This window comes from Syngnathus typhle, linkage group LG7 (assembly GCF_033458585.1).
Source record: "Syngnathus typhle isolate RoL2023-S1 ecotype Sweden linkage group LG7, RoL_Styp_1.0, whole genome shotgun sequence".
NCBI classification, from domain to species: Eukaryota; Metazoa; Chordata; class Actinopteri; order Syngnathiformes; family Syngnathidae; genus Syngnathus; species Syngnathus typhle.
This window is the reverse complement of record NC_083744.1, coordinates 16,949,213-16,972,768: the sequence shown is the minus strand read 5'-3', so window position 1 is coordinate 16,972,768 and position 23,556 is coordinate 16,949,213. Positions and strand designations below refer to the sequence as shown.

Genomic DNA, 23,556 nt, shown 5'->3' with positions numbered 1-23,556 from the left:
ATTAAATAGCTGAAACCCCCAAGAAACCCGGAAGCATATCTTTTCAAATTCGTATGGATGTTCTACAAAAACACTTGAGACAAAATGCCCCTGAGACAAAATTGATTTATTAGCAAGAGGTAACTTGGAAACATAATCGTTTTTAAAATCACCAGTATTTCATTTTTATATATATATCTATTTAATTTTCTTACAAAATGGGGAATATTTCATTAAGATGTGGAAACATGAGGGCTGAAAGATAATTTTCATACCACTGGGTATTGCTAACAGCAAAAAAATGTTTATTTGTTCATATACCTTTATAAGAGTATTGTATGTGCATGTATAAGTATAAGTATAAGTATAAGTATATAATATTATTTTGTCTGTGTTGCATGCCTGCCACGTGAGCTTCAAAAGTGTCCTGTACATACATAGTAAAAATACATACAAATATTCACAGAATAAGCACTACATTACTATAATTCCTGCTAACAGAAATGGTTATAGACAGGATTACAGTATAAATGCAAAACACTTCCTACTCTAAAGTCATGGTTTCAAGACTAAACTGTTGTCGTATTTTTGTATTGAAACTTGCTATATGTGTGCGTATATATATTTTAAAGGATCACATCGTTCCACATTGAGGGATATGCAGGGCTAGCATGTACAAAATGTACAGCACGTGTCAGAGAAGTGAATTAACAACAAGGTACAAAATACTTTCTCATGTTTATATAAAGAGCAGGTCACTCTTGAAGACTACTACAAAAATAGTGTTTGAATGCTGCAGGCAGAGGTCATTCACGTAACTTTTTTTTTTTTTATATATCATATTGTTAATAAACAGCAATGCATATAACAGAGTGATATACTGGCACGTTCCACAATCACTGGAACAGCAAGATGGACAGATTGTCTTTTAATTACAGAGGAGCAACAACCTTTTAACTCTACAGAAGTATCGTTGAACAATTACCATCTTTTTTTGAAAAGTACTTAAAATAAATCAATTTAAAAAAAAATCATTTTGAATGTACATTAATGTTATACTGAACCGGTGTACTCTTTACAATAAACAACAGAAGTGTTTTGCATGACCGACATTATTTTGTACAGTCGGGACAGGAGACGGAGAAACAAGTTTATACAAACGATAAGCCCCAAAAAATAAAAGATGGTAGCAATTTGAAAATATTGATGTGTCGATTTCCAACATTTTGCATCTGCAGTTCTTGCCACAGACTCAATGGTGATATCTATATACCGTAATTTTCAGACTATAAGTCGCGTTTTTTTTCATAGTTTGGGTGAGGGGGGGGGGCGACTTATACTCAGGAGCGACTTATATACATATATATGTTTTTTTCACTTTTTTGGGCATTTTATGGTTGGTGCGACTTATACTCCGGTGCGACTTAAAGTCCGAAAATTACGGTAATTGAATATCGTATTATAAACGATTAACTCAACATGGTTATTAGTCAACAAGTTAACAGTCTGTCTTCACCACCTCTCTTCACCACCAGATTACAATTTTGTCTGTGACCAAAACCAGGCACGATAGCTTCTTTAATGTGTCATTGTGATTTTTTTTTTTCTTGGGTGCTGTCAGTATAAAAATAGTCTATGGTGCAAAACATTTGGGAACATTTGTCGCAGAGCAGAAATGAAGAGACAAAGCTCTTTTTTCTTTTGGTTTAGGAAGCATAGAGATGGTTGGTTGGCTTACCACCAAATGTTGTCTCCCTTTTTGCGTGCACTCCGTCCATGTTCTCTGTGCTCATTTACCTGATTTAATGCGCTTTTTTTGTACAATGCTACATTGGTTGCGGACAAACCAAATAACTCGTGGATTAAACTGAAATGAAAAGATAGCTGGCGCAAAGCAAAATATTATCATCGGTCGCATTTGATTTGAGCGTGACGAAACGAGGCGACCTCCGTTATTATGCTTTCCCCGCACCCCGAATGGATTGATTGTTATGAACAAAAGATTCGACATATCTTCTGTCATCAAACAACCTTGAACATCTACTGTACAGAAGAGCAAAAATCTTGTACAACAATGCAAAAGTGGATGTGAACTGATGTGTTGTATTAACAGAGAAGAATGTAGCTTATAGCCGACCCCCCCCCCCCAACACCCCCCCCCCCATCAGTTGGACACTTTAGGCTCAATTCTGAGGGATGCTTCATACATGCTTTCTTCATCCAGAACGAAGCTCCTGTCCAGTAGGTACTGGACTACCTGTAGCACAAATATGCTCATTTGAACTGGGCCATTCTCAAAAGATGGACTTAAAAGGAACTTTTCTAACCTTGGGTTGAAGATCGAGCTTGTATGCCGTTTGTTGAAACTGTCGGATTTCTCTGATGATGTGCGAAATCTGTGAATGAGGTTGGATCCAAAATATGAAGGGGTAAAGGCAAAAAAAAAAATGAATGCAGAAAATAAAAAGGCACGTTTCTCACCATTCTCATCTTTGAAAAGTTGACCAAATTATCTTCGGTGTAATTTGGTGTTCCCTCCTCGATGAAGGCCAGGTCTGTGAGGTACATGCCCAGATAGGGAACACACGGGGGATCGCAGCTGAAGGGAGGGGGGAAAAAAAACAAAAACATGTCATGCCTTTGTGAAACCACATTTAAAAAGACATTTTAACACCAGCCAGCCTGACTCACTTCTTCAGAGCCTCTCTGAGGTTTTTGAACCTCCCCTCTGAAGATACCAGCTTCTGCAGCTTGTCAATCAGGCCTTTTGTCTGCGGGAACATTGCCATTTTAGAAAAAAGAAAAAAAAAAAAACTATTGAGTGCAGAGTGGTGTTGCGCACCTGCTTGGACACCTTGAGCCACGTCTTTTTGAGACGGAAGACAGAACTTCGATTGAGGGACGAGGTGATCTCAAGCACGGCGTTGTAGTTATGGAGACATCGGCAAATGTCGGCGACTGCCACCCATTTCTCAATGACCGCCACTCGGGTCAGCACGTCTTCCGAGCGCAGGATCTCCGTGGCGATAAGGTTGCTTATCTAGCAGAAGATTGACACTTTATAATCCCTGACATGACTCAGATGTCATGTCACATACATTGTTGAAGTGCTTGGTGGTCCTCATGATGTAAGGTGTCTTCTCATTCTTGTCGTTCTTCATCCAGCCTTGACCAAAAAATTCCCTGTCGAGACGAGGAACAAAGAAAATAATTGAGGACAAAATCAAATATATCAAGAATCAGATGGTTACACTCACTCATATGGGATGACTTTAAAAACCAGATGGTCCAGAAGGGTGAGCTGCTCGGCCACCTCCAAGGCTGAGTGGTTCTCAAAGGGGTCGGCCTTCCCTGAGCCCACCTGAGAAGATAAAAGCAATTATGATGGTAGTGTTTATATCAATTAAAATCCACATCTAGTACCGAACGACACTCACCAGTTGGGTCACATCTTCAAGAGCAATTTGATTGTCACCGTGATCATCTTGAGTCAGAGTTCTGACAATGCAAAAATTTTTATAAAAATACAGAAGTTAAAAGAGTCTAAAATGGAATATAGAATAAATTGATATACCTGATGATATTGGCGGCTGCTTTTCTCTCTTGAGTCAGCAGCTCGGGATCATGCATCACTTCCTCGAGGAAGGCGATAACCTTTGTTTTCAACTCATTGTTACTCTCAAAGTCCTGGAAGGACAAAGACAGTGACAAATAGGGTCGAATGAAAGGATTCATTTGATGCACCTTGATTATTTACATTGCCTAAATACCGTAATTTTCGGACTATAAGTCGCACCGGAGTATAAATCGCACCAGCCATAAAATGCCCAAAAAAGTGAAAAAAAAAACATATATATGTATATTAGTCGCTCCTGAGTATAAGTAACCCCCCCCCCACCCAAACTATGAAAAAAAATGCGACTTATAGTCCGAAAATTACGGTACAACCAGTAGCTTTTGTTTGTGATTTATCCGAAGGCCTGTGTCATGAATTTGTCACGGAGGGAATGGAGCAGGGCGACCATTTTTGAAGAAAACAAACTAACTGACTTGACGTAACAAAACGATAACATGACCGACTGACTAACCGAAACAGACTTGAAAACGCCAGGAACCAAAAAGACACGAAGCGTGACGACGACGACATGACGACATCAGGAAGCAAAAAGACATCAAGACAACACGGGCAGACGGGACTTATATACACGACAGGTAACAAGAGGGAGTAATCAAACTAATCATGGGCACACAGGAGGGGAGGGGCGAGCACACAGACAGAAACCATGACAACAGAACGGCAGAATGACATCATATTCCAACATTACGGGTTATACAACTTGCATTTACCGGTGAGTGTTTGGACACCCAGTGTCTGAGAACATTCAGAACTCGGTTGGTCGCTGCTCGTCTGATCACAAATTCTTTGTCCCCGTTCCTCTGATCTGTTGGGAAGCCTGTATGGAATATTTGAACAGACATTTCTTTTTGAGTTTTCTTTCTCAAGGGAATTTCGACAGGAGGTTTGTGTGTCTAATGGCGGGGTGCGCACCTGTGCTGGCGAGGGACATCCTTCGATATTTTTCCTTGGTGGGGGTTCCCTCGTTGGCTCCGGCGGTAGCGATGGCGAAGGCGGAGGCGGCGGACAGCGCACTGCGGTTGTTGTCCAACTCTCGACATGAGGACATCACCATGCCATTGTTGTAGGAGAACAGAGAGAACTCTGAAAAAAATATAAAAAAATTGACCTTAAATAAATGCTTCAATTTTTTTTTTTTATGAAATTGTTTTGTACTTAAAAGGTAAATACAAATGAATTGTAAAAGTGAAGTGGATTGTACCGGATTAAAAAATATATATTTCAACATAATGCTCAATTTGAATTGTGTGATTCCTTCACGTACCACTAGAGGGAGCACACATAAATACAGTCGTGATCCATTTCATAATTAATGTGAACAAATAAGTAGTTGGTGCGCACAAATTAGAAGTTTGTAAGCACAAAGTAAATATGTATATAAAGAAATATATATATATTATATTTATTTTTTGTTCGGTTCATGTCCGGTGAAATGTTTTTGCTGCAGAACTGACAACCAGTTCTTCCTCAAGTCTCCACTACGGGGCTCCACAGACCTACGCAAGCATCCTCCAGCCTTCTCCTCTCCGAGATGGTTACAGCTAAATATAGCCACCAAATATCAGCTTCATAAGAGAGGAATCAACAGATTTTGCACTCTGCTATTTCAATCCAGAGAACATGAACACATCACAAGAGGCGAGAAATCCTACACGGTGAAGGGCACGGGCTTCCAGGGAAGGGTTTTTTTTTTCTTTTAAAATCATTTCTTCCTTCCCCTGCAATGTGGTCGTGAGATTTAGGAGGCACGCCGATAATCTCGGCTGCAGTGAAACAGCCTCATTATCCGTGGGTGGAAAGGGAAAACACGCTCTCGGTGTAGTTACCATGACACAAGTTTCCCTGACACCTACTCAAGCCAACACTGGCTTCCCCTGCATGTTCCTCACCGTCGACTTGTTACTTAAGCTTCTGACACAGCGCCACGTCTCCTTCGTGCTCGCTTTGGCACAAAGACGATGAATCAAACTCGGTTCAACCGCTCCACCCCAAACAGCAAAAAACGTCTCTTTGTATTCTATTTATGTCCCGAAAGCTCGATGAGGGTGAGTCGGGGGGGGCTACTTTTGCTTTTTTTCCATCACACGCAGTGTCATCGTACTGACGTCATTGCAGTCCTTGGAACAAAATGTACCTGAGGAGTTTTTGCATTTGATGTTTTTCGGCGTAGTCGGCGACTTTGTAGGCGAGGCTTCTTGGTCGGCGTCATCGCTCTGGTTTTGATCCTTGTCGCTTTCTTCCCGCACGGAGAGATCTGTACCACAGCGTGACGATAAAGTTAGGAAAGTGGAATTCGGTGAGGGGGGGGGGGTGGAAAAATTGGACAAATCCGCCAACCTACCTTGTTTGCATACCGAGGTCTCCTCCATCTTGTCTTTCTTGTCCTCCCCCTCGTCTGGTATTTTGCTGGTAATCGGGCTGGACACGTAGAGTTTGTTGATGTCCAAGGTGGTCTTGCTGAAGGGGGACATGGACGAGTACATGCTTGCATAGCCGTTGGAGGAGCAGCTCAGGGCGGCCAGGTCGAGAGCTTTGCCTCCGGTGATGATGGGGATGTTGAGGGAGAGCTTGCGCCGCCGGTTCGGGGACGAGTTCTTAGCGATGGCCAAGGGAGGAGGAGAGGAGAACTTCCTGCTGGCCCTGGGGGAACTCGGCGGCTCTCCGTACAGGAGTTTGTTATTCTGACTGCTGGCAAAGAACAACTCCAGGGACCTGCATCACAGCCACATACATGCATTTGATTGAAAACCGAGGAACATGTCTGAGGAGCTTTGTTAAATACACATCCTGCCCTAAATTATGGATGCAACCTCAGTCTATTTGTGTCTGGTCGACTCTGAGCAACATACAGTGGAGGCTGCAGTGTTGCAGGAAAAAAAAAAAAAAAACTCTCCCACTCTCTGCCACCCTCCTGGCGACCTCATGGGTTCCCATAAATAGCACAGCGAATGGCCGCCGCTGACACAAGCAGTGGAGTGGAGGTGTCTCACAGTGACATGACAAGTGCCGTGGGCTGGGTGGGCAATGCTGCAGGGCGTGGGCAAGGGGGCAGCTGATCATAAGCCCGCAGCGGGGGGCTTCTGCCGAGAGCGGAGTGAAGCCCACCGCAACGCTCCATCAATATTTCACACCACGGAGCTTTTTTTGCGATCAGGAGGGAGGCGAGGGAGGCGAGGGTGGGGTCCTGCAGCAACGAGCTCGGTTGCCATAGCGCGAAGGAGACCGGTTGAGACACTTCCAGACTGTCGAGAGACCGGGCCCAATTATTGTCTTTGACCACGCACATATTTGCACGCGCTCCGTCGTCCGTCTCGGAGGCTTTGTTTCGCTTGATTCACCCGACATTACACTTTCGATTGATTGCCGTGCATTTTTGGGACTTCGTATTAGGGTTGAACCGATTCATTGGGTAGCCAATTTAATCTGCGGATATTGGCGCTTTCAAAATCTGTATTTAATTAAAAATGTTTTGCTGTGATTTGTTTTTCTTCTTTTAATGCATAAATGATTTTTTTTTTTTTTGTTCTGTTGCAGTTAAACAAATACTAAAGTATTGAGGAACATTTTCTGCTTTGAATACGTTTCTTTGTTGCAAAGGACAAAAAAAAAAAAAAAGTACCGTTTTTTTCCATGTATAATGCGCAAAATTTAACTAATTTATTGTCCTAAAATCTGGGGTGTGCATTATACATGGGTACAGGCTTTTTTCCAGCATCAACATGCCATTTTTAGGGTGCGCATTATACATGGGGGCGCATTATACATGGAAAAAAACGGTAATTTTATCCAGTTGATATTTTCTCAATGAATCGGCCATAAATCTCATTACACCCACTCCACCCCAATTTCCGATTCGATCTAGAACGATGTCAAACATTAAGACTGGTTTTGCTATTTGGCAAAGCTCTAAATCATCGAGCGGGTTGAAGTCGCGTGACTCACCGAGCAGGGATTGCGCTGATGGGCTTCTTGTAGATGGTGATGAGTTTATCCAGCACCACGTCGGCAGTGGTGAACACGCGATAGGAGTGCAGGAACGTGTTGAGGAAGTCGATGGAGAGGAAGCGCAGGTCGGTCAGCCTCTCCAACAGACGTTCCACGCTGGCGTAGCGGATCTGCAGCACCTTGCAGGAGTTCATCATCTTGCTGAAGCGGATGTCCACGTCGTCGCAGTACAGACTCGAGTCGGACCTGAGAGGATGATGTGGGCGGAGTTTATTAGGATCAGTGTTACGACATGGAATATATTTGTCCGACCGGCTTACTTGATCATCTGTGGGACGGTGACTTTGGAGTTGTCCTCAAAGGCGTTCATCATGAGGCCGTTGCAGCGGATGTTGTCAATGCACTGTGAGACACGCAGGGTGATGGCAGTCAACATGACAAGAACGCAAAAAAAAAAAAAAGCTGCAAAGTGATGCGAAGAAACGTGCCTGGCTGATGTCACTGGTCCACGCAGACTTCTCCTGCCTGGAAGATGCCACCAAGATGACTGTAAATGACTGACTGTCCTTTGGCTCCACCACAATCTTGAAGTCCAGGTGCTCCATGTCCTGGCCGCCTTTGTCTGATTTGGCTGGGGATATAAAAATATTCCATAAAGTCACATTAAAAAAAGTAGATGTCTTTTTTTTTGTGTGAAATTCTGTGTAAATTAAAAAAATAAATAAAAAATAAAAAAATATATTTAAAAATAAATAAAAATAATGGATTGTAATTCATAAATCTGCTCTTTAGTATAAAAAAAAAAAAAGGACGCAATTACATAATTAACTCATTCACTGCCAGCCCAGTTAAAATGGATATTTGACGTCTATATGGCAATGAATGAGTTAATAATTGTTCATGATGTTATATATACAGCCGGTTCCATATTATGACATTCCTGCAAGGTGCAATGCTGTGTTATGAACAATCCACTCACACTCATCATCAGTGCCCTCAGGGTCCTCCATAAGAGTGCAGTCTATAAGAGAGACCACACCATTCTGCAAACAACACACAATATGCATGAACAACGAGCCCGAGTGAGCATGCGACAGAGCCGCTCGTGTCTCTCCCGAGGTCACGGGAACTGATAAAAGTCACGGCGTGACTCGGCCCACGTCGCTTTCCCTCTCATGTCCCGTCATTTGTTCAATTTGAGTTAATGAGAGAAGAAGCTTGGTCAGCAGCTCCGGCTCACCTTGGTGAGATGAAGCTTTCCACCGGATCCCCTAGTGCAGATGATTAGATGCTTGGAGAAGAGAAAGCACTGCCTCTCCCCTTCCTTCTTTAAAGACAGAGAGCCCAGGCGCCCGCGGGTGATCTTGCCCTTCTCGCTCAATGGGACCTGGATGAGAGAACCTGAGAGACACAAAAAGAGACAGGCGATGCAAACATGGTCTTTAAAAGTGTTAAGTGGAATGACAAGAAGAGGGCTAGCAGATAGCTAACTGGATGAATCCCATTAAAGAGGTAATTGTTGGGACTTTTACCTTGTCTTACAAAAGTCTGGCTGGTGTCCAGGAGGATCTCGCAGCCCTCCACGATCATGCGTTCGATGGCTAGGTTCTTTCGGATGTTCTCTGTCTCGCTCACTTCGTCGTGCATAATTCTGAGAAAAAAACAAATAAATATTTTCAACTTTAATGCATTTCATGAGAACTCATATAAAATTTAAAAAAAACAGAAAATAAGGCTATTTATTTACATCTGTATGTCTATTTTGGGAATCTCAGCTACATTTGACATCATTTGGATTCACAAAATTAGCTGGAAAATAAATCGAGTCTAAATAATAAATCGATTTTATTTCTAAAAATGTTACAATCATTTTTCATTTCCAATTTTGCGGACCAACTGCAATACCGCTACGGACCACTAGAGGGCCGAGCACCGCAGGTTGACAAAAGTAATTTATTTACCTGGGTTGTTAGTGGAAATGACTTTTACCTCGAAAGCTCCTCCAGCTTAGATTTGGCGTAGTCCAGGCTGTTCCTCTCTATGTGTTCATGAGGCGTGTGGGCAAGAAGTTCATGAAGCGTAAGGATGTAACGGGGAATCTGCAAACAACAACAACAAGGAAGAGATGACAGCTAACGTGCAAAAGCTCCGTCATACACAAACGTGCGCACACACTAATGAGACGGAGATCAGAGGTGAGCGCAATCTCCGCTCATCAGCAAAAATGTATCATCGACGCGGTGGACTGTCGAGAAAGTGCACGTCTTGCCGGAGAGGAGCCGTTATTGAAGCCGGAGCTTCAAAAACAACAGCTTTTTATAGGCATGAACGACACCACGGGGGCAATGTCCCGCTGTTGCTGATCAGGTGTGCCACAACAACGCGTCCTGGCTTAAATCTGTCTAAATGAGTGTTGGTCAAAAATTAAAAAATAAATAATATTATCCCTACAGCCATTTAGTTTCTATTCTGCTGACTTTGCTTGAGTGGTGGTGCAGAAAATGGAGGGCTAACAATTACGCTTTTCCTCCTATTTTGGAAATTTACATTATTAAATGAACCAAAAAAAAAAAAAATGTATTTATGATAATAATCACCTGGAACATGGGGTAGGTGAGGAAGGTCTCCAGAGTTCTCTCCTCGCAGTCGGGCTTGGCCTCGTACTGCTTCAGCAGCTTATCAAAGTCCCGGTTCTGCTTGCAGTGGGCCAGGATTTGGAGGCTGTACTGGTGATTCCTCACAAACTCCTGGTAGATGTTCAGCATAGGCAGCAGGATGTCGAACAGGTCGGCTGGCCGGGTAGTTGAGGTTAGTACTCGGAGGCATCATCTCCATATGTTAGAATGAAAAAGTCTCCTTACCCAGCACCAACGTTGGCCAGCTGGCTATTCTGGCTTTTAACCCCTGGTAGAAGATCTGATGTAGAAACATGATAGTTTCACTATAAAAAAGAAAGAAAGAAAAACTATCAGACTGTCATCACACGAGCAATTTTCGTCAGTTTTCCAACATCCTGTGAAGTTGTGCTGCAGCGCTGATTGAGACGGGCTGCTTGTAAGCGTCAATGTGCTCCGATGAGTGCGTGGGTGGATTTTCATTAGGCCAATGACGAGAGCATGCAGATTAGCGTGCGAGATGAGTGTCCAATGTTTGTCTGAAGGGATAAGAAAGGCCCAATACTTGATGATACGTGTTTATGTATGTGATATAATACAAAATAATCGTACAAAAACTAGGGCATAAGGAAACCGAGGTTCCACTCCCGTTCCAACCTGTTGAGGAATATACTGCTGACGTCGTCGTGGGTGATTGGCGGTTTCTTGGAGCTGGCGGCCATGCGGAGCGGCCTGAGGAAGTTGTTGACCAAGATGTGCAGCTGCTGCACGTACTCGGCTTCCGAATCCAACATGCTGAACACCACCTGGTTCCTCTTCCTCATGCTCTCGGCATGTGGCGAGCGGATGTAATCCTGGATGATGGTCTTCCATTTCCTCCTGCAGATCCAGCCGCGCAGGAAGCTCTGGACCTGTAGCCACAAAAAAGAAATCAAATCAAATAAAAATGGTGAGGTCATTATTTTATGTAAAAAAAGCAAAAAGGAGCTTCACCTTTTTGATCTTCTTGATTTCCGAGTCATCCTCAGTCGGGGCCGCCGTGGGACTGGCGTGGATCTTCTCGTTGTCTTTTAGCAGCCCTGCAATCTGTCAAGAGCCAAGACCAATAGTTTCATGTGATTTGCAGCTCGGCGTCCATGTTTATTCAAATTAGTGCAGTTTGCGGGAAGTAACAATAGTGAATTGTTACTGTATTTATTTATTTATTTATTTATTTATTTATTTATTTATTTATTTATTTATAAATATTTTCTTTAGAATATGTTCTATGCAGTCCTAGTCTAAACACGGCATTCTAATTAATATTGTATTTGTGGAATATGAATTAAGCAGCAAACTCCACCAGTTTGTCTACGTCACAGGGCGGCCATTTTGTCACTCGCTGTCGACTGTAAATGACGTCACAGTTTGAAAACATCACATGACCAAACTCGGGAAAAAAAAAAGAAATCTTATATCAAACCTAGGTAAATTAAAAACGTAGTTTTTAGAGCCTGTATTTATTTGGGGAGTTGAATATTATTATTATATATTATTTGAGTTTTTTTCCACACAAGTATTTGTATTATAGAGTGTGAGTACTTTTGCAACCTCTGTTTAAATACATTGTGGACTGGAGCTTCTGTGAACTGTTTCATGCATTCATTTTGGAGCCCGGGCGAGAGCTAATTGCCGTTGCATTTCATTGACGAGAAGCAATATAAAACAGTCTTCATGCATATTCCCCTCTTCTAATTCCATTTTATAGGCGTCAGATTAGCACATGAAAGCAAAACGACTATTTGATGTGAAGAATGGGGAAGGCAGCCTTTTTGGAAGCATTGTTGTGAAGAGGACATGCAAAGTGGGGAGATGACACACACACACACGCACGCACATCGGCAAAAGTGTTGCGACAATAAAGTTCAATAATATCAAAATGGTCAGGGTTGAGTTTTACCTCGGACTTGAGCCTCTCGATCTCGATTTCCCCGTCTTCTATCTGTTGTCGAAGTTGCTTAGCAACCGTTTTCTCCGTCTCCACAATTTGAAGCAGATGAAGATACTTCTGCATGAGGGTCTCGTGCTCGTTGGCCAAGTTTCTGTAACTGTCAGATGCACAAATCGTTTTCACATCCCGAGTGTTGCGGCTCAGATGAAAGCAATCAAGATTTCTTGTGAACAAAACATTTTCCTCCATCTCGTTGCCCGCGTAACCATGGCAACGCCCCCCCCCCCCCCTACAGATGGAGCACATCAGTCAAATATTACTTAGCTCGGCAGACAACTTTGAATCTTACATTTCACTGACGTGCTTTTTTGTTGTTGTTAGTTTTTCATTACCTGGCGTGCGATATGGCGCCCACCCATTCATCGCAGTCCTTCACATCTTCTGTCCGTAACTCGAGCGCCTTTTGGTTTTCGTGAGTGAAGCTGATCGTGAAGTAATACTGCAATAAGACCAAACAAATTGGTTGGTTAAAAGCCTGCTAGCGTAATTAACATGTTTTCCAACACAAATATTTTTTGTTTCCAGTAAACAAATATTGTTTTTTGTTTCCTCCCCCCCCCCAAAACAAACAAACTCAGCTTATCTCATAGTTGTTTTAAAATGAACTTTCTGGAGGCATAAAAAGCAGGATTTATGGTTTTTGTTTCATGGCTTCTTCTCTCAATTCTAGTGTCAAACAATAGTGGACTGCCATCTAGTGGGCGCCAGTGGACTTACACCCAAAATACACAAGTGGCAGAAAAGGATAGCAAAAATGACATGGTATTGTTTAAAAAAAAATAAAAAGTCGGTCAAACATGTTTAACAAATAAACTCAGAAAACACATCCGGGGGGGGGGGGGGGGGGGGGGCAGAGCCACGGGTCAGATCTGTCCCTCAGGCTTTAAGTTTCCCAGCTATGTTGTAGCTGAAGCTCCAGGAGTTGCGGCTTGATTAAAGCTGCTTATGTCTCTGCGTTTGCTCCGGCTGCTTGCTCGCCTTACGGAGCAGATTTATGTAGAAGCACATGGGGAAGCCACATCATCTTCATCATCATCATCATCATCATCATCGCCCACCCGTGCAATGGACGGATGGAGCCCAGCAAGGGAAGCCTCCCCCAGCTCCATTCCTGGGATGTCTCTTAGTTCCCAGGAGGAAATGCCATAAGACATGGAGGCTGGAGCCACGGGCAATTATGTAACTGTACGATACCTGTTTCCTAGCAACTCGGCTCGACGTGAAGGGTCGGGCTGTTGCGTTTTGCGGTGTCACTCGAGTCTTGACGAGCGAGCGCACTTGCTGCTGCAGCAGCAACTAATTGGAAATGGTTATGATCCGCACATTGAGCCGAAAGTCTGTTTACGATTTGAAAAGTTGACAATGCTTTTCAGGGTCAGCCTGAATTTTTGGGCCGGCTGTAGCCGTGTTCAACAGGCGCGCCTATCAACCTGCAACTGATCGTTATTCATGGCTGACTGCTCCTCCATCTTGACTTTCATTAGGTATTCATCCTGGTGTCAAAGAGGATCTATTTCTGGCAGAGTCATGCATGTTGCTGTACTTTTTTTTCGTACGTCTTCCAAAGTGTCTGGTGAGAGGCGATGCTGCTACCTGAGTCATGCATCTTTAAAATCATTACAGGTCCTCAAGATGCAATTGAAGGCAAAGTGCCATTTGGAAAGAATTCGGGTCACAAAGAAAGAGGCAAAAAAGTGCATGCAAATAAAATGTCAGGGTTTCCACTCTTGGCATGTGGTAAGCATTTCATCAAGCCAATACAAGAAGCCTGAAAGAGGTTGGTAATGATGAATCTGATGAATTAAATTAAATTAAATTAAATTAAATTAAATTAAATTAAATTAAATTAAATTAAATTAAATTAAATTAAATTAAATTAAATTAAATTAAATTAAATTAAATTAAATTAAATTAAATTAAATTAAATTAAATTAAATTAAATTAAATTAAATTAAATTAAATTAAATTGCTGTGCTTAAAAGTCTGCCTTTACAAAGAAAATAATTCTCCAATTCAACAGGTATTGTACTTTTTTTCCATTGCCTCATACTAGGAGTTGTTTGCTTAGCTTAACAAGTAAAGTCAGAATAACAAATGTACACCGCTTCTAGGCCCAAAGCTCAACTCCAGTAAAGCCAAAGAGATACACGTGAAAGCAGACAAGTTATCTTTGGAAAGCAGCTTCTATTTGATTGTGTAGGCGTACCTAATGGGGTGTCTCGGGAGCACAGGTGGGTAAAGCCTAAACAGTTGAAAGCAGTGCTTCATATAATTAATTAAGCCCAAGTATTGAATTTAAAATATAATCAAGTAAGTTTAGATTTAAAAAAAAAAAATGCCAATTCTACTTAAGTACTGTGTAGAGCCTCTTAAGTTTCTTTTATGTGGGGAAATATTAGTCACTTAATGGTAAATAATTTGTTGTGCCTCTTTTTATAATGCACTGCAATCATTTTCATAAAAAAAAATTATGTTAAAAAGTTTTATTCTATTCTAACCTTGAAAATAACACAACTGCACCACTTCCTGTTGTGTGTTTAAATTCTGTGACCTGTCGATTGGACTCATCAATCAAAATACTCAAGGTGAAACAACTCTACTTGAGCATCCCAGCTAATCCCAGCCGTTCCCGCTGCATCATTCTTTAGGATGCAAATAAGCGTTGCCATAGAAACCCCGAGCTATTCCACTAGAAGAAATAATCTAAGCACTATGGAGTCGAAGAGAAATGTAAGAAACCCAGAGCAGGCGTTTGTTTGTTTGTTTATATCGTCTGCCTTCATAATATTGATTGCGAAATTGATACTCGCGAGTGTGCTGCATTGTGCTGGATCAGCACCAGGGCAGATGTTCTCAGCATGAGCCAGAACTCACTTTGGATCTCAGCCTCATCCTACTGGTGACGTCAATGTTCACAACACGTTTGTTCACAGAGCAGACGGAGCCGTTTCGTATTTATTTTTCTAATTTTGCAGCATCCATCCCGGCTGGTTGCTTAATGGAGGCAAAGCAAGAGTGATGCAAATGTGAGCCCCAATGTTGAGGCCTACTAGATTGATTAAAACACTTTTGCATGTGTTAGTGCTGCTATTTATTTATACATGACCTATTTATCGAAAGGAAATCCATTCAGACGGAGATGACCGAACAGTGGAACCCTGCTGTTTCTTTTTTTCCCCCGTTCCAATAAACAATTCGACCACACGATGACACTGTTGCAACTGCAACTTTTTTTTTTTTTTTTTTTTAGAATCTCTCCACCCCAAAAATGTAACACTTTTTTTTAGGATTAAAAAAAAAAAAAAAGTCCAACCAATGCCAAACTATCAGACGACTCTTTTAGACTTTTCGTTTTTGCATTTGCAACCTGTGTACTAAAACCAATTTAGTATAATAGCATTAAAGGAGCTGGTTTGCTGCATGCATAAAAAAAAAAAACAGAACACTGCAGCAAACATTGGCATTAGGTTATAATATTGTTACCTCATCATTAATGCTATGCATGGATTACATAACGCGCAAGACAGCAACCTGCAACCGCATGCTTTTTTTTTTGCGTGCCGCGCTCTCGCCTATTGAGGTCGTCATGCATCTAGAATTAATATTACAAGAAAATAACACATTTAGGGATATCACGAGTGTGTTATACTGCACGTGTGTGTGCGCGCACCTGCTTTTCCAAACACTCCTTGGCCGAGAGCGAAGGTTTGGGCGAAGGCGCTCTGTCGCATATGCATCCCTCCAACAGGTACAATCCCGAGGGACGAGAACTGGACTCGTTCTCGAAATAAAAGAGCATGTTTTGCAAAAGCGCAAACCACTTGGTGTGCCATTTAGTGTTGTCCGAGCTTTTCTTGCTCAAGCAGCCGCGTCTTGTTCCGTCCTTCTTCGCCAAAAGCCCCAAGTAGGTGACATGACCGTCATTCAGCCGTATTCCCTTCTGCATTTTTGGTGGAGAGAAGACTTGAGCGCGGGCGCTTACACGGTCCTTACATCATCTCCCCGATAGCCCCGCAGAGGGAGAAAAATAGCTGCAAAGACGAGACTTTTAAGTGAAAAAGCAAAAGCTGCATTGTGAGAAGAACCCCTCGCAGGTCCACATTGTCCGCGGGTGACAGAGAGACAAGATGATGAGGAGGGGTGGGGGGTGAGGGGGGGGGGGGGGGGTAGCAGGAGGTTGTGCGCTCCCCTCCCATGGAAAGAAAGAAAGAAAGAAAAAAAGATCTCCAGAAAGCAGCAGGCTGGCTGGCTGCTGAGCGAGGCAGAGCTGGCTCAGGTCACATGACATGCTTGGGGAAGCAGATTTCAGAACCTTGGACAGGGACCACATCACAACATGCTGCACCAAGTCCTTAAAAAAAAAAAAAAAGACATTTGTTGTAGTACAACAACATGCTGCATCATCCCTCCCCAAAAAAAGACATTTTTTTTGCAGTGCCACTCAGTAATAGCACATAAAAATAAATCTCCAGAAGAGCGTGATGTTTTTTTTTCATATACAGGAATGCATTTGAAGTATTTCCAAATAAAAAAAAATGAACTGACTTTTTTTTTTTTTGCTTTGAGAGGCAGTAGTATAGCCGTAAGTTACGTAAATGAATTGCAATCAATGCCGATCAATAGCTCAACAAAAATTTAACCAGACGCACTGGTGACCTTTAAAGCTGTCACCGCCTCACGTGAACAGAATACAATGTTTTCGACAATTTGAAGTCAACTTAAAGAAGAGTCAAAGCTGTAAAAGAAACATTCCTTTAACGTAATGCACTTTTGCATTGATCATATCAGTCAGATATTGATTAGAGCCATTGTAAAGACAGATGGGGAGAAGGATAAAATATTCGACCTAATAGACTCGGTCAAAATATTTAACCCTAGGTTGGGTAAAAAAATAATAATAATAATTCTCATATTTGTTGAAAATGTCAATTTGACTTGAAAGTACCACAAAATAAATATTGTTTGTGAATAAAAATAAATAAATAAATCAGCCGTCTCTGGCCCCCATCTTGTACTTGAATTCGATAAATAAGGAACAACCGCGCGTGAGGAATAACAATCAATCAGAGACTGATGGCGTGATGTATGAGCTGTCAATCATTTGTAGCACACTCGCAAAGACACTGATTGGGCTAAACTTCGGAGGTTGCGCTGCATTTCTAAATATGCCGCGTCAGCAACATGACATCACGTAGGATGGAAAATACTTTTTTTGGGTCTGTGTAGTTGCAGAGCTCAACAATTAAAAAAAAAAAACATGAACAAGCAAAACAGCCAATCTGCCTCTCCGAGCATCCAATTTGTTTAAAAGGCGCAGTCTCTAATCTGCTGCCATCAGTCCTTGGGCGTCTTCTTGAAGAGATTTATTTATGACCGCATCTTCATTGTTATCCTTTCTGTCGTCAATCTATCGTGCCATAAATCCGTCTCCCCCCGCTGCATCTTTGACGATAAGTCTGTTGTTTTCATTTGGTTAGTTGCTCCGTGGACTTTCAATTCATTCGTGTCGAGACGATGCAGGCATTAATTGTGCAAATAAGCGACTGATTCTTCCCAAAAGAGAAGAATTGAAGACTTTGCAATATGTTAGTTAGCAAGTTAGCAAGCTGACTGTTTCCTGTCAAATGAATTCTTTTAAATTTCTGAAATTGAATTGATATTTTATTTTAGGTTAAGCTAGCAACCAATGACACACTATGTGACTCTGAAACTGTGACTTTCAATGCTAGCATTAGCCTAGCACGGATGCTTTGCTTTGGTTTGTTAGCATTAAGCTAAGTGGACTTTCCTAAGGTAAAGCGACAGTGTGTGTGCTTGTTTTAAACTTACAAAATATAATTCTCTTAGTTTTGTATTTAGTTTGACAGAGTTTGACAGTAGATTCAACTAAGGCCTCGTTTTTTTAAACAAATATTCCACAATTGTGAGTTGAATCGAGTTTTAAAATTCACATGGACGTAACAATGTTGAAATATTTTTGTGGGAACATTTTCCATCCAGAAAGTAGAGATTGCTTCAGATGTTGGCTTTCAAATGGGACGTTGAAGAGATACGGTCAGATACGTGAAAGGTGGCTAGGGGGGAAGAAAAAAATCCACGCCATAACAGTCAAACATCACTGTCAGTCTTGTTGGACACTGTGTGATCTGTCCCTGCATGTGTGCGTGTCTGTGTGTATATAAGCCAGCGGGGATGTGTGTGTGTGTGTGTGTGTGTGTGTCATCTGGTGTTTTCCGCTGCTGTCACAGAGGATGCTGCCTGCCGTGGTGTCCTTCCCCCAGTCGCCCATGAGAAGGCTGCGGTCCTAATTACATGATCCAGCACGCTTGGAATTCACCGTACCCCTCTCGAATGACATTTACTAATTACGCCTTGCTTTTTATAGAAACACACTTTGTCGTTTTGATGCGTGCAAGCCCTGTTGTCGAAATAAGTTGTGGCAGTCGCAGCTTACAGGAAGCGTGAACGTAAACAGGCGTTTTAAATCCTTTTAAAGCGCGATGCCGTGTTTAACAATCTGGATTAGTTTTACTTGGGAGGGATGGAATAAAGGGAGTGATATGTGTGTGTGAATAGTTGGGGTGGGTCGGAGTGGCTCTGCAATGCAGTAGAGTTGGGACAAAAAGCAGTTGAAGGAAATCAAAATATGCTTCACTCAAGTCGGCCATTTTTTTTTTTACAATGGCTTTTCAGGTAGTTTTGATTAAGACAATGGCCCTGCAACATGATGTGATTAAAAATAATAATAATTCAAGCAATACAATATCTTAAAAACTAAGTTAAACTACCGTATTTTCCGGACTATAAGGCGCACCGGACTATAAGGCGCACCTTCAATGAATGGCCCATTTTAAAACTTAATCCTTATATAAGGCGCACCGGACTATAAAGCGCACCATTAATGCATCATGTCAGATTTTTAATCCAAATCAAATCATTCTCCATTTTATCTTTTTTATTTCAACTTCAGATGCAACAAATGACTTTATAATCACAAAATAATGATCCATAGTCTCTTTGATTCATAATTCATAGTCTTCAGTGATGATTGATTTCATGACACAATGCTTCGGGCCAGTTTGAATTTAGGAATTTAGTCCATATATAAGGCGCACAAGAAACACAAGGTTCGATTTTAGAAAACTCTGCCAACGACCTAAATGTACCGTATTTTCCGGACTATAAGGCGCACTGTCTGCTTTTGAGAAGATTTGAGGTTTTTAGGTGCGCCTTATAGTCCGGAAAATACGGTACATTTAGGTCGTTGGCAGAGTTTTCTAAAATCGAACCTTGTGTTTCTTGTGATAGACTTCACTGCAAGCTGTCATCTGACAGTTGCATGCTGGGATATTCACTCTTGACACAGTGCAGGTACCAATAAAAAGGGTGTCGGAGTTGCCGTAAAAGTGGCACTTGAACCACCCAGAGGTCCACTTGGGGCCACTCGAGTCCTCCCTCTGGTGTGGAGCACACACAAAACTCAGGGATATTAATTCTGGATTAATGAGAGCAACTGCAGCAGAGAGCGCTTCTACTTGCGATAACCCGGTCTGGCAAAAAAGCTGTCGGTCCGATTCGTAGTACAAACCAGTTTGGAATTTAGAAACAGAAACGGGGGTCTGTCGTGTCCTCGTTATTACGGGAGGCTGACGTGATCCCGCTGCTGCTCCCTCATTCTTCGTTGCCAAGACCGGTTAGCCCGCCTGTCAATCACAGTTCACAAATGTGGAGGGGGGGGCATCAGACATGATGTTCTGACAGTACTGTGATTGTACCGCCACGCCTTGCTCGATCCGATCAATTTTGGTTCCGGAATAACGTCGGCGTTGTTGTCACGATAATAAAGGTAGCCGCAATACTCACATCTCTGCAATGTTTTTTTGTAGACAACTGCGCCCACGTGTTGCGTAACAGTGGCGAGATGTTCCAATGTTCCCGGAGGCCGGCGGGTCTTGGTTCACATGCAGGCAGGATGTCTGGCTTGATGCACATCGAGTTCATGGTCGGATGGGCAAGAGAGGACTGTCACCCTTTTTTAACCAGGCATGCATAACATATATGGTCAATCAACCTGCCATGTTGGACATCCATCATCTAAGAAAAGTGCCAGTCAAAGTAAAAAGGCTTTTTTTTTGGGGGGGGCTGGAATTTTTTTTTTTTTTTTTTATGCCAGATGAAACTGTGTACTGTTTGAGTACGCTATTCTGGGAGCAGGACATGAATAATAGAGCACCAAGGCCTACAATGTTTGTTACGTTCCCTTTCCGCTGACCTGAGTGCGCAGACGAGAGGAAGAGACGCGTGGAGGAGTGTCTGCGACGAGCCCGTTTTAGAACACCGCCGGGCCGGGCCGGGCCGGGCCGGGGCACCATCCCAACTCTTGGCCATTGTGATCTTGCCATCTCGCCAGGTTGGCGCTCGTACAGCAGTCGCAGCGGGTCTGTAATTGAATGTAACACTCAGCGGCCTTTTCTGCCAGGCGTCTCCAACAAGGAAACAATTGAAGATGTGCATGACTGCCAATGAGTCACCATTATGCACAATAATGTTCGATGCATAGATCAATCGATATCACTGTGCAATGGACTGAATATAACCATATAGCCGACACACAATTGTGTGTTCATATCACATCTCATCTTACTAACTGACTTTTTGCCTCATCAAAAAAGCTATTCATTGGTTTCTAGTTCATTAGAGGGTGAAAAGTTGTGCCTTTGGCCCCAGGTTCAGGGTTGTGTGTTTCCAGGTGGAGGAGGCCGGCTGTGACTGTCACAAAGTGAAAGGAAGGTCTGCAAGCCTCACAGGGAAAACTCCTCCTGTGATTAAACATTACCAGCTGTCCTCTGCTGCTGAGCATTGTCAACTTTTCAGCTTGGGAGTTTTGGGTGACCTTAACCTTGAAAGTAAAATTGCCAGACACTCTTGTTGGGTTTCTTTTGTTTTAAATGATGTGCAGTACTGAAGAGACTGCATTATGGAAAATGAAGCTGGCGGGGGTAAAAAAAAAATTCCTTTAAATAATAACAATAATAATAATAATAATAACAATAATAACAATAATAATAATAATAATAATAATAATAATAATAATAATAATAATAATAATAATAATAATAATAATAATAATAATAATCAATTATATTTATAACGCACTTTATAGTCGGAGGAATCTCAAAGTGTAATAAAAAAAAACTGCTTAAAAATTGTGTCAAATGAAAAAGCCGCAATAACGAGGCACTCTAAGGCGGTCATGATGGGGAACGAGAAAATGAATTTTCTTAGTAGGCATAGCTAGCTGGCTAGCATGTCGCCACCGCTAGCTAGCTATGCCTCCAGTTTGTAACCTTCTACAGTATGAAGGCAAAAAAAAAAAAAAGTATGACCGAAATGCTGAAAACCATTTCTACATAATTCAATAGTTCACAACTGAATTTTCCGTCTTTAGTTTCAGCAATCTTCAAACATGTCTTTCGTAAGAAATCTCTGAATTCACCTTCTGCCCTTCTCGTTCTACTGTACAAGTTGATCTAGGAGACAAGTAGTGGGCTCAAAGTAGGCCAATTACCAGTCACTAGGAATAAAGACATTAATGCAATGTGGCAGAAGCCAAGAAGAGCAGCGAAGGCAGGGTGTCTTCTATCAGCTAACATGAACTCAGAGGGGACACATAAACAATTACATAACTGCGCTCTCATGTTGTGGACCCACCCACTCTTTGTCATGTTAACTCATCCTTTCTGCCTGGAAATTTGCTTTCTCTTTATCCCAAACATTTGACGTACCTGTTTAATGAAAGATCAAATAGAATTCACTTAGCAATCTCATTTTTAAATTTGAACCAAACAATTTTTTTTGGTAGCAATGCACAATGAAACATGGGTAGTCATGTAAGAAATCAAATACACTGCAGGAGGTTTGGCTAACAAGTGCCCCCTTCCACTACTCAATCAATGTCTCCTTAAATTGTGAGCATGACAGAGGTCAGATTAAGATCCATATGCTGACCTTCTCTTTCGGCCACCTTCTTGCTCACACGGGCCTGATCATCGAGGCTATCGATAGGGGACTAATGAGCCTTAATGATCCTATCCTGGCAGAGCGCTATCGCTCACGCTACGGCACAGTGCTCACCGGGGCCACGTCGGGTTGAAGAATTGTTGTCGGGGTCCTAAGAATAAAACGTTTATTTTGCACTTTGGCTGTCATGTCTTTTGCCATTTCTCATTGTGAAGAATATACAAACTCAAAGTATCATTTATATCCGCAGAAACGTTCTTCCTAAAATGGCAAATGTCTTTGTACCGTATTTTCCGCACTATAAGGCGCACCTAAAAGCCTCCAATTTTCTCAAAAGCCGACAGTGCGCCTTATAATCAGGCGCGCCTTACATATGGACCAATATTGAGCCACTACAGCAGGCGTGTCCAAAGTCCGGCCCGCGGGCCAAATGTATATATCTTATAGATGGACAAAGTTTTCAAATGGGCCATTCATTGAAGGTGCGCCTTATATATGGATAAAGTTTTCAAATGGGCCATTCATTGAAGGTGCGCCTTAAAATCCGGTGCGCCTTATAGTGCGGAAAATACAGTAAATCGGAACGGCCGCGTCGTCGTAAACAGAACTCAGTTGCCGTCCTTTGTTGCCTTCAAATGGCAGAAAATGAAGAAGAACGAGTGCCACTACATTTTCGCCGCAGTCGCTCATCTTTTGTCTTTCCTAAGCACATTCTGCATCGTGTTACAAATGTGCAGGCTCACCAAGGCTTGCAAAGAGTGATTCAGCCATGAACTGTGAAAATGTCAGTCCCTATTCATAACACTTCTGCACAGAGGCTGCTACATCCAAACGTGTGCACTTGCTAGCGTATATTTAGATGATGGTGAACATTATAGCGGGCTATTTATGTCGCGCAGTGCACTTTTGCGGTCCTCAGAATAAGGCTGCAGCCCATGGTTTAATAAGCCTCCCCTCGGTCTGCCTCGGTTAGACTCAAAGGCGAGGAGCAGCCGCCTGCAGTGCGCAACAACAGCTCCAAATCTGATCCACTTGGACAAGTCAATGTGAGAGTGTAAAAAAAAAAACACGCCATCCATTTCCATTTGACATGTCTGCGCATCATAGCTTCAATATTTCAACGGGTTCCGTCGGTGATTTGTTTTTTCAAGGTCCTCTTGTTAGAAAAACACAAGCTATAAGTACATTTCTATATCAGCTTTAATAATAAACAAATGAATATGAAAGACGCTTGATCTAATTCATTTGAAAGTAAACACCTTTACGACAAAAATCAACCAAAACAAGCATGGTGTAAACATAAATCAGTAAGTCATAAGTCAATAAATGAAAAAAATAAATAATTTCTGCTCAATTCCAAACACATCCAG

General features: G+C 42.1%; 1 protein-coding gene across 1 annotated transcript; it reads right to left on the bottom strand.

Annotated features, from left to right (window-relative positions):
* Positions 1-2,143: 2,143 nt before the first annotated feature.
* Positions 2,144-16,139, bottom strand: rasgrf1 (Ras protein specific guanine nucleotide releasing factor 1). Its single transcript, XM_061283339.1, has 27 exons — positions 15,837-16,139; positions 12,499-12,605; positions 12,116-12,263; positions 11,170-11,262; positions 10,834-11,087; positions 10,423-10,502; positions 10,159-10,352; positions 9,551-9,660; positions 9,094-9,212; positions 8,802-8,962; positions 8,541-8,604; positions 8,050-8,192; positions 7,882-7,964; positions 7,559-7,807; positions 5,958-6,328; positions 5,751-5,870; positions 4,529-4,699; positions 4,327-4,433; positions 3,554-3,666; positions 3,417-3,477; positions 3,237-3,340; positions 3,078-3,162; positions 2,822-3,019; positions 2,671-2,750; positions 2,461-2,578; positions 2,307-2,375; positions 2,144-2,236 (listed from the first exon to the last, which is right to left on the bottom strand). Exons 1-27 carry the CDS (start codon positions 16,110-16,112, stop codon positions 2,144-2,146), a joined length of 3,771 nt encoding a protein of 1,256 aa, XP_061139323.1. The 5' UTR covers positions 16,113-16,139.
* Positions 16,140-23,556: the final 7,417 nt, after the last annotated feature.